The sequence below is a fragment of the Chionomys nivalis genome, chromosome 10 (assembly GCF_950005125.1).
Source record: "Chionomys nivalis chromosome 10, mChiNiv1.1, whole genome shotgun sequence".
Taxonomy (NCBI): Eukaryota; Metazoa; Chordata; class Mammalia; order Rodentia; family Cricetidae; genus Chionomys; species Chionomys nivalis.
Genome location: NC_080095.1, coordinates 80,559,014 through 80,570,906, shown reverse-complemented (window position 1 = coordinate 80,570,906; position 11,893 = coordinate 80,559,014). Strand labels below are relative to the sequence as shown.

Genomic DNA, 11,893 nt, shown 5'->3' with positions numbered 1-11,893 from the left:
TTTTCAATGTCACTGTCTGAGTCAGGTAGAGGCTAAGGCCCAGGGGTCTTCCCAAGGTGGGATGTCTAGAAGGGAAAGTTCTAGTCTTTAAATCGGGCTGGAAGAGTTCTCCGTGTGTGGAGCTTTGGTGAGGCTAGAGACCCATCCCACAGTCCTGCAGGAAGTCAGCAGGACAGACACAAATGATTCGTGAAGCAGGACGATGGGAATCTCTATAAGGAGTGACCTTGGACCCTTCCTGGTAATTCTGAATCTGGGGACATAACACATCTGGGGGAATTTTGCATTAAGGTGATCCCAGTCTAACAGCAGCTCCTGTAAAGGTCAGAAGAAAATTCTTTGATTTCAAACAATTTCCTCCAATAAATTCTCTTACCATGACAGTACAAAGTTAAATAAATAAAAAAAAAGCACAAAAGGGGAGAGGGGGTCACGAACAGAAAGAATAACAGCTGCACATTAAATCAGATTTAGATTCAAATGAAGTAAGAACAAGTTTGAAGACAAGAGTGAAGAACGATGAGCTAGCTCTAAAGCATTCCGCCCAGAAACACTGCAAAGGAACTCACCCAGATGACTTCCCAACGAAAACTGCAGTAACTAACATTTAAAACTCAGGAGGCAAGATTGATAGCATAGCAGCCGCAGGTGACAGACAGCAAGAGGCCGGTGAGGTGGATCAGAAGATAAAGGGGCTTCTACGTGTGAGCTTGGAAACTTGAGTTTGACAGCTAGAACCCATATAAAGATGGAAGGAGAGCGAACCCACTCCGTGACATTGTCTTCTGGCCTCTGCTCGCCTGTTAGCAAATAGAATCTAAAGATGTGTCATGTGTCGTCACAGTGTCAACAGAAGAAAGACTTAGGAATATCTGAAGAGACACATCAGGAGGACTTTCCATACCTGATAAAAATGACTAATGCATGGATTCAAGAAAACCACACCTGATTACTTAAAAGAACTAGACTCCCAGACAAATAACATTCAATCTACAGAGCAAGAGAGATGTTAGGAAAGGAGAAAGAAAGGCAGGGAGACAAGGGGTGAAAAGGAGAGTGGGCAGGAAAACACATCTAAACTCTTAAACAATTGACGACAAAGCAGAAACAAGAAAGAAATACTGCAAAAATACCATATGTAAAATTCAGCTGGAAACAGTGGTCAAAGCAGGTAGTTCCAGTACCCCAGCGCTCACGTGAATGAAACAGCAGAATAGATGACCTGAAACATTCAGGACTAGCCGTGGGGAAGGAATAGGAGCATGGCAGTCCATCCCTGCAATCCCAGCTTTCAGGAAGCTGAGGCAGGAAGACTGCCATCTAGTGCCGACAATAACAGAAGTAAGTACACCAAAGACTGTGAATAAAAGCATCCAGCCAAATATTTCTGTCTAGTTCAGTTTCCATTGCTGTGATCAAACACTGAACAAAACCGACTAGGGAAGAAAAACGGTTATTTCATCTTGCAGGTGACAGTCTGTTATTGGGGAGCCAAGGCGGGAACATGGAGCCGTGAACTGAGGTGGAGACCATGGAGGAGGACTGGCTTGCTTCTCTACAGTCAGCTATCCTATACATATATTCATATATCATATATCAACACCATCTACCCGAAGTTGGTACTCTTAACAGTGAGCTAGGCTGTAGCTGGCATTTTCTTTGCACCACCAACCAACTCCCAAATAAAGATATGGAGACTTACTAATAATTATGAATGCCCAGCCTCAGCTTAGGCCTCTCCTACTAGCTCTTTTAACTTAACCTGTTTCCAGTCATCTACGTTTTGCCTAAGGGCTTTTACCTTTCATTCTGTACGTCCACTTTCCTGCTTCCTGTCTGTCTGTCTGTCTGGCCCCTGGCCTCTCCCTAACATTTCTTTTTCTTTCTTCTTTTCTTTCTTCCCTGAGTCTAAATTCCTCCTCCTCTCACTCTCCCTGCGTGTAAGTACCACCCATACCTCCTCCTTTGCTATTGGGCCTTCAGATCTGTTAGATCACTCGGGGGCTTTAGGCAGGCGAGGCAAAACAGTAACACATCTTTGCATGGTTAAACAATTTTTCCACAACACTAGGTCATCCCCACCAATTAGCAATCAAGACAATGTTCTTCAGACATGTCAAGTTGAAAAAAACTAAGCAGCACAACTTGAAAAGTGAGATGAAACAGATTCTCAAAGGTCAACAGGATGGTATCGGGGCATCACCTGGCTTCTGGTTAGAAATACAAACTCCCCACACCCCAGCTCAAGTGCTGATTGAATGGCGTCTGGGTGCTAACCGAAGTTCCCAGTAGTTCTGATCTCTCTGGAATTCTTGGATACACAGCATCCTCCAATGCGCTACCAACAATTTCTACTGATGTGAACATATACCTGGTTTCCATGCGTTTAGGAAAATAGTTATTATTAATAGATGGTCACTACTGAAGAGAGAAAAGGGTTAATTTTATTTACTGTTTGTTGACTGACCAGACATTACAGAAATGCTATGGGAGATTCCTTAGTTGATTCTTCCAGAAAGCATGTGGATCTGGTTCTCCCAGTTCCCTGTTTTTCTGCCTTCCACAAAATAGGTTGCTTAGTTCACCTAGAGAAGATAATCTGAAAGACCGCAGGAAGCTATTCACTTTCTTCATGTGGTTTCCAACAATGTAGACCTCATGGAACAGAAGGTGTATTAAAGGATGCTGTACTGATGCTTCTGATACTGACGGCAAGTGTCAACCGGGGTTCTGCAGGAATACAGAAGTCATTCCGTGGATTCATAGATGCAGTGGATTTCATTAGGTCCCAAAGTAGCAGGGGCCACGTGGCAGCCCTCAACTGTCAAAGACAAGGTGATCATAGCTATGGTAGTGGGCAGCACAGGCAAGGCCCACTGTCCTGACACATTTCCTCCAGTGATACCACACCTTCTCCAACAAGGCCACACCCCTAATCCCCCCCTTCCTTCTCCAGTAGTGCTGCTCCCTGAGCACTAAACCTTCAAATATATGAGCCATTCTGACTTAAACTACCACAGATATGTTTCTTCTTTTTCCCTCGAAGCATCAGAAAAAGTATTTTTTATATATATTTTGTGTTTTGATACAGGGTCTCGCTCTCTGATCTTGGTTGACCTGGAACTTGCTATCTTGACCAGGCTAGCCTTGAACTCACAGACATCTACCTAACCCTGCCTTCTGAGTGCTTACAAAAGTACTCAGATTTCAATAACATAAATGAAAGTCATGTGTTCTTAAATTTCATCAACGTAGCTCTTTGTTACTGGTATGAAACTGAGGTTATTCGTGAAATAGCAAACATCAGCCCAGAATCTGCACTGAGACACTGCAGGTTATTTCACACAGCCATGAGGCATGCATTTCCTTCTTTGAATGTACTTTATGGACTGCGTGGTCTGTCATTACAAAGGTGCACCATTCAGCTCCGAATCTCACTGTTATCCCACGATTACCATTTCAGACTAGGACTGTTTGGTTCACCAGACTTTTAAAAGAAACTCCAAAGTACACTGCAGAAACACCTTCGTGAGTCTAACCTAACACTCCCAATCAAAGCTGTGTGAATGAATCACGAAACTGCCTCCTCGTCTCCTGTTTGTTGTGCTGGGCCTTATTCACCTAGCTGCCACCTGGCAATACACGTCTGTTGCACAGGACGACAGATCTCCAGCAAAAGGCTTGATAAACACACACAGTAGTCAGCTCCAGTTCTAAACAACCAGAAAACAAACTTTAGAGCGTTTGGACCGAATATGAATCTCCTCCTAGAACTGTGGTTGATGATTATGAATCAGACAGACAGGTAAGGCAGTCTTACAATAATGATCTGGGGCTGTGAGTCAGTCAGTGAAGTCAGATTAAAGGCACAAAGAACGTCCTCCTCATCGACAGGCAGGGAACTGCTGGGAAGAAAAATATGTTCCCTGCTTGAAATTAGCCACCACACATTCCCAACCTACACAACGCTCTCACAAAGGACATCCAAATCTGTCCTTGTTTCTAACGTGTGTTGTGACAGGAGGTGACAGTTTATCAAAGAACTATAATTGCCACCTAAACATCTAGCATTTTGTCAACTGTAAGTGTGTTTAGTGAAAGCATTTATTTAACTTAAAACACAACCATTTTCCTTGCTTTCTGAAATGACTGCCTGGATTTCTTTTCTCCTTAGCAGATCAAGTTGCATCAGAACTGTCTTTGAATTATTTATGTTAGAATTGTGAAGGGGGAAGAAACAACCAGTCAAGCAAGAAACAATGACACAGGAAATATGAATATCCTGGTTACTGATCAAAAGACCTCAAAAGGCTACAATTGTCACACAAGTGCAGAGGTGATGTCCAAGCACTCTGTTTCCGGAAGGAAAAAGATACGGTCCTTTTCCCCCTTCATCATTCTCTTTGAATGATGAGCAAATTCAAAGAAGCAATACCTCAACAGACAGAGTGTGTTATCCAGTGTGTATTATCACTACATGAAACTTCCTCCTGAAGCAGTCAATCATAACTAGGCTATTGTGTCTTTCAAGCCATGGAACAAGGAGAACAATGTGGAACCCCTGGATGATCTAGCCGAGTTAGAAAAATGTCAGAATAACCGTCTATGACATCACAATCTATGATATAATGATCTGTGACATCAGTGGTTCATTTCTTGCTGGAAATTTATCTCAGGCATTAATTCAGCAACAAGACCTTTGGGCTCATATTTGTTCTTTGTTGTAACTGCTTGGTAAGTAAGAAAATGTCATGCAAGCATTTCTGTACACTTTTCCCCCACTGGGGGAGTGGGAGAAAAAGGGGCCTAAAGTGACCGAGCAGTCAAAGCTATACTTGGAAATCTAGGAAGCCCACATCCTGTATACACTAGTCAGTTCATCATGGTTAGCTTGTTTCTTGGTCCTGGGTTCTCTGGCTGTGAACTGTGATATAAAATGATTTGAATGGGCTCTGAGGCCATTTCCATCTTTAACATATTATGGTTCTGGACAAATCACTAGAATTATGAGGTATAGCAACAGCCAGATCCTGGAACAAAAATAACAGCAATACAAAAATGGCTTCTACTTAACACCTCAAGAATAATACACCAGCTATGAGTTTTAAATGTTTACATTAGCATCCAGTCCTATTTAGGTAATATTAAATCTATTTAAAAATCTGTTTTGTTTTTCATTAAAAACTGAAAATGTGTGTCATACTGAGACAGTAAAAGAAAAATCAATTTAATTGAAGCTGCAAGTACTTTTTAGTGCCTCTAAATTAAGCTACAGGATTTTCTGTACAAATCACTGTATGTAGCTCATTTGAGATGAATTCCGTGGCACAGGTGTTCCTGTTGGATTGGTTTCTAAGGAAAGAACATGAATGAAGATTTGTGAACAGAAAGCAGTTGGCATGCATTGTCGATCACAGAGAACATGAACCAAAGAAGAAAAAAAAGGTGTTTTCATGTCAAGGGACATGCTGATACCATTAGCATGCTAGTTCGAGGTATATTTTAGCAAGGGCATTGTTAGTTGTTTTCATGACTCTATAATAATATCTCATTAAATATATAAAAATAAAACTTCATAGCCGAGTAAAATGTTTCTCAGACCTTGTTGTAGATAATAAAGGATTTGATACTTCTTCCGACCCCTTGCTGGGTCCCAGACTCTGTTTCTTTAAGCATCTAGTTTGGCTGCTCTTTGCAGCTCAGGCTCATCCTCTTAAGTCCCACAGAGAAGTCCAAGCCTTACACATTGTGGCAAGATATTGCCATCTATAAACATGCTCAGATACATTCCCAGCTACACCAGGACAGGTGGCCTGTAGGCTGCAGATTTTGATACATCTGCAAAGGTAAAACAACTGACCCAGGGAGTCTCCCATGGAATATTTATTTAATTAACACATCAACCCCCCCCATAATTACAGATCTTGGAGGTACATCCAAATACCCCGGGATGGATTTCCATTTATACGGTTTTGCCTTTTTGCTCTGTTGAAGAAATGGACTAAACATTTTGCACATACCTCCTCCAGCCTGAAGCTTTCCATTTAAACTTAAGAATCTTGCTTTGTATTTTAGAGTCTTCAAATTTAAACATTCCCTAAAAATTAATAACAATTGGCCAGGTAGTTGCCTGTGCCTTTAATTCAAGCACTCAGGAGGCAGAGGCAGTCTATCTCTGAGTTTGAAGCCATTTCTGGTCTACAGGACTAGTTCCAGGACAGTCACGGATGTACGGATGTATCCAGAGAAACCCTATCTGGGAAAACAAAACAAGAAAATAATAATAATAATAATAATAATATAGGAAAATTCCCAAGGAGTACAAAGCCTTCTTAATTTGAAAGTGTGCAGTAGGTGTCAATCAAGGCTTTTGTTTTGTTTTTTTCAAAAGACTTAAGGTCAGATCAGCACAACCGTTAACAAACGAAGAGTAACGGCTTCTTAACCACTGGCTGTTCAATGACCGGAAGCTGTTAGGGTCTGTGGTCCAAGTTCCGTTCCAAGGCAGCAGAGCCTGGACAATTTGAATCTAGGATCTCTGGCCAAGATGCCGAACATTAAAATCTTCAGCGGCAGCTCCCACCAGGACTTATCCCAGAAGATTACTGAGCGCCTGGGCCTAGAACTCGGTAAGGTGGTAACTAAAAAATTCAGCAACCAGGAGACCTGCGTGGAGATTGGCGAGAGTGTACGTGGAGAGGACGTCTACATCGTTCAGAGCGGCTGCGGCGAAATCAACGACAGTCTAATGGAACTTTTGATCATGATTAATGCTTGCAAGATCGCTTCAGCCAGCCGGGTGACTGCAGTCATTCCGTGCTTCCCTTATGCCCGGCAGGATAAAAAGGATAAGAGCCGGGCTCCCATCTCTGCGAAGCTCGTGGCAAATATGCTGTCTATAGCAGGTGCCGATCACATCATCACCATGGACCTACACGCTTCTCAGATCCAGGGCTTTTTTGACATCCCCGTAGACAATCTGTATGCAGAGCCAGCAGTCCTGAAGTGGATACGGGAGAATATCTCTGAATGGAGGAACTGTACGATTGTCTCTCCTGATGCTGGCGGGGCGAAAAGGGTCACTTCCATCGCAGACCATTTGAATGTGGATTTTGCCTTGATTCACAAAGAACGGAAGAAAGCCAATGAAGTGGACCGCATGGTTCTCGTGGGCGACGTGAAGGATCGCGTGGCTATCCTTGTGGATGACATGGGTGACACTTGTGGTACAATCTGCCACGCGGCTGACAAACTTCTCTCAGCAGGAGCCACTAGAGTTTATGCCATCTTGACTCACGGGATCTTCTCTGGCCCCGCCATTGCGCGCATCAACGGTGCATGCTTTGAAGCCGTGGTGGTCACTAATACCATACCTCAGGAGGACAAGATGAAAGAATGCAACAAAATCCAGGTGATTGACATCTCCATGATTCTTGCAGAAGCTATCCGGAGAACCCATAACGGAGAATCTGTTTCCTACCTGTTCAGTAATGTTCCCTTGTAGTGAAATGACATATATTTTTACATACAGTGAGATAAAAGTAAGCCTTGTTCATTACTTTGCCTCTGTATTTGATGAAATGTTCAACAGGAGACCGAGTGGGGCCCACTGTCATCTCAAGAGACAGTGGGATGTGGGGGTTTCCCAGCTTGGTTCATTCCGGCTTCTTTGCAAACTGAAGCTTTCACAAACTTCAAGGTTTCTCATCTCCCAACATATTAACAAACAACATGAGGACAAATCAGTCACAAAGCCACTTCATCTATCAAACACAGTCACGTGCTGCATGGTCACCAGAATCTACTGAAAGTTCACGTACCCTGGGCACTCCCAGCCACGCCCCTGGATTCTCAATTCACTAGAAGGCAAGAGCAGCTCCCAGTTTAAGCCCGGGTTTGGCTTAAATCATCAAATGTACACAGCAGAGCCTCCTCTCCCTTTAGCTTTCCACCCAGGCATCCTCCTCCTGGGCAAATCTGCAGTTGCATCCAACTGTTCATGTGACAGGTAATGGGTAGTATTTACAGTACGGGTTCTGCCGTAGCCACCTACCACCACCACGGCAGAGTTTAGGTGGCATGCAGTGCCTTCTGGGTTGTTCCAACATTTATGCTATGCCTTGGCCTTCCCAGCGACCTTGGTTTTACATTTTGAGATGATGCTCTCATGTCTTTTAAGGAAAGTCAGCGTAGTGTCTGGGTCTGTATGAAAGTGTGTGGCTATGAAGATTGTGTTTAATTTCTCATGTCCAAGAAAACAGAGAAAAGCCCCAAGAAACTGTAAAGGCTGGAACAAGAACAAGATCGATGGAAAGCAGTACCCAAACGGCTGCTTGGTTCTCATGTGAACTGCCAGGTAATATTCAAGGTGGAATATCTTTTTACTTCTGAAGAAATAGTTGAAACCCAACTTCCTGTGTTCATTCCAATCTGAAGGCAGTATTAAGGCTAATCTTTTTTTAGTATTAAAAGATTAAGAAACTTGACCATTATGGCTTCTTCCAAAAAATATTGCTAGAAGTTACTGAACTCCTAGCATTTGGGAATCTGAGGCAGGAGGATTAAGAGTTCAAGGTCTGCCACATAGTGAGTTTCAGGTCAGACAGTCTGAGATACATAGTGAGAACCTATCTCATAAGCATTCATATACACTACGTATATCTACAGCCTAAAATATCTATCACTAGGAATAAGGGCCCCATGTAAACTCACAAAACATTTGCTAACAGATACAGGCCATGCCTGAAATGAGTGTACTAGAAACCTGAATAGGAAGAACAGAATTGCACTGACAGCATCTTCAAATTATCTACTTGTCATAAACCCAATTAAGATCCTTATAGGAACTTTTTAATGAAGTAGACCTGACAGGCTTTTCTCAAAGTTCACCTGGAAGAATTCATCAAGAACTTTTTGAGAGTGTGTTGTGTTACAGTATATTAAAACATAAAACCAAAGGAGTATAAACAATAGTTTACACACAATACTGCAGAATTTAGATTCTTGACACACACCCATGCATTCTTGCAGGAATTCCATACACATGTCCCCCATTTAATGGGGCAATTGGCTGTGATACCAGAAGGAAGCACATAACTGTATTGTCTTAGGACTCTTGTTCTCATGAGCCCCTGTGGAGGTGTTCTCCCAATCTCCTGCCTTGGCATCCACCCTTGCTGTCTACACAAGTTCTCTGAAGTGCAGAATGAACCTTTTGGCATATTCTCAGTGGACATTGTTCAGTTGTTCATCCAGACAGACAGCAGTAGTATGCATGGTGAGCGTCTTCGTGCTGCATCCACAGCTCTGCATGCCCTGGTCCTTTTGTTTCCTTGAAGTAAATACATAAATTCTTGATTGTGCACCTGACTATAGATGAGATATACTACAATGCGACTTCTACCTTAGACACATTGTAACACTATTTCCCTGTTTAAATGAGGCTTGTCAATTTCATATAAGTAGTATTTGAGACAAACTTCTCACAGAATACAAAGTAAATGAAGAATGTCTACTCGCATAGTAGATAACATGTATTTAAATCCATCTCACTATTGGTAGCTTGCTGGCTGTGACTCTAGAAAACTGATGCGATTCTGGAACAAATCTATGGTCATTCACTCTGCACATACCGTATCCCTTCAGGTTCTGGTCCCAGGAGGTAGGATGCTGTTATAGAAAGGAAAAAAAAATGCAGAGCTGGCTTTTGAATAGGGAATCTGTTGATGCGGGAAGGATTTTAGGGTATGATCGATAGCTAGCAGGGCTAGAGAGATGTCTCAGCATGAAGAACACCTGCTGCTCTTGCTTAAGCACAGCTCCAAGCACCTAAATAGGGGCTCAGAAACTTGTGTAGCTCCAGCTCCAACCAATGCAATGTGTTCTTCTGACCTCCTTGGGCACCCAGCACAGGCAAGAAAAACACCCAGACACATGAAAAGAAAAAAAGAAAAACTTAGATTATTTTGAAGTGCATATATGCATGTGTGTGAATGTGTACATATGTATGTATATGCCATATGTATATGAGTGTATGAGTGTATGTGGTATGTGTATAGTGTATATGCTGTGTGTGTTTACATGTGTGGTGTGAATACATATGTGTGTTTGAGTGCATGTGTGTACATGTATGTGTACATATGTGTGTGAGAGAGAATGTGTGTATATGTATATCAACATAAGCAGACTGCTAACAAAATATGGTTATTAAATTTATTTCTGATGAGGTCTCAAAACAAAATAGAGAATAGATTATCGTAAGCTAAAAGGATGTCTGTACCTGTTGTAAAATGGTAGAAAAGTTGTTCTACTTTGAACAGGAAACAACCTGGAATGGTGAACTTGGACATTTGGCTTAAGAGATTCCAGTCCAAACATGTGTTTCACTCCACTCGCTAGTTACAATAAAACAGAGAAAACAGAGGGGAGAGTGGAAGGGAGAACACAGCCAACGGAGCTGGGAGCCAGGAGCCAATTACTCGTAAGTTCTCAGACTAGCCAGATTTGCAGAGGATGCTAAAATGAAAAAATCCATTACTGGTAAAGCGTGCTCTGGATAGAGGCCCCAGGGCATCCTGGATAACCTTTTGTGAAAATAATTTGGGATGTGACTCACGGACACAATCAACCATCTCGGAGGAGGCAGAACCAGACACTCGAAAGACAATAGAATCTTAGATACTCAGCTTTTATGCTTCCGCTGATTTTTTTAAGTTGATAGAAGATTCTCTAATGAAGGATAAACATAACAATAATGAAATGTCTTAAATACCAACCTAAGGTTTTTCATTTACTCAAAAAAGCAACGGAGCACTCTTGTAGGCTTTGTAATGTATTTTCAGTGGATGGCCGATGTGATGGGAATCATACATTTGGAGGAACTGAGCAGCAATGAGTGAAGAAAATCACAATGAAAAGCATCTAGAGCTGGAGACCACAGCATCTTGGGTAGGTTGAATTTTGAGATTTAGACCTAAACAATATACATCTCTCATTCACAATAAAGATGGCTAATCCCAATAGGGCAGATGTTAGGGTGGGCCAACCCTGGACTGAGCTATGGGTCTGGGTGGTGGTTGGGCTGCTCAGTGAAGGGACAAGAACCACAGGATCTCCATGACTTGGGGCAACTGTGGGAAATCCAAGCAGAGTTCCGTCGAGGAACCGGTGAAGATGGTATGCAAGAAACCAGACCTTGAGCCAGACCAGTGGCTCATTGTGATAAACATTTGCCAGAAAAGCTAAAAGGACACTGGGGTTTCCTGGGGACACACCATGGCTCCCAATGCCATGAGGATGAATGGAGAGGTGTTGGAGAACCGAGAAAGATTGGAAGTGAAGTGGTTTTGTTGGTTTTTGTTTTTACTTGTTTTTGTTTGTTTGCTTGCTGGTTTTGTTTTGGTTGTTTTGCTGTTTTCTTTTTTTTTTTAATTTTTGTTTGGACAAGAAGGATGTGGAAGGACTTGGAGGTGAACAGAATTGGGGTGCATGATGTGAAATTCTCAAAGATTCAATAAAGAAATTATTTAATAAAAAAGATGCCTGATCCCTAATGTCATTCAGAATAAGGATGCCTAATCACTATGCACCACAGACTGTCTACAGGAATTCGGAATGAGTGTAAACGTTGAGGTGGACCAGCGTCTCTTATCAGATGACATGATTAATGGTGTTTTCTTCAGACTGGCTTCATTGAGTGTTTGCTAACAAGCTTACCAAATCCTGACCCTGTTTCAAAGATGCAGTCAGATGATTATACCACAAGGCATGCTTCAAGAATTAGGAAAGATAAGGTTGTGACTGATGGCTTTAAATAATTCATTGTGTCTGGATTAGTTATTATGCAACTAGTGACTTCCTCCACGGCATTTGGACTCATCATTCTGTTTCCCTA

At 42.2% G+C, this 11,893-nt stretch overlaps 1 protein-coding gene across 1 annotated transcript; it reads left to right on the top strand.

Annotated features, from left to right (window-relative positions):
- Window positions 1–6,547: 6,547 nt before the first annotated feature.
- Prps1l1 (phosphoribosyl pyrophosphate synthetase 1 like 1) lies at window positions 6,548–7,504 on the top strand. Its single transcript, XM_057783081.1, has one exon. It carries the CDS (start codon window positions 6,548–6,550, stop codon window positions 7,502–7,504), a length of 957 nt encoding a protein of 318 aa, XP_057639064.1.
- Window positions 7,505–11,893: the final 4,389 nt, after the last annotated feature.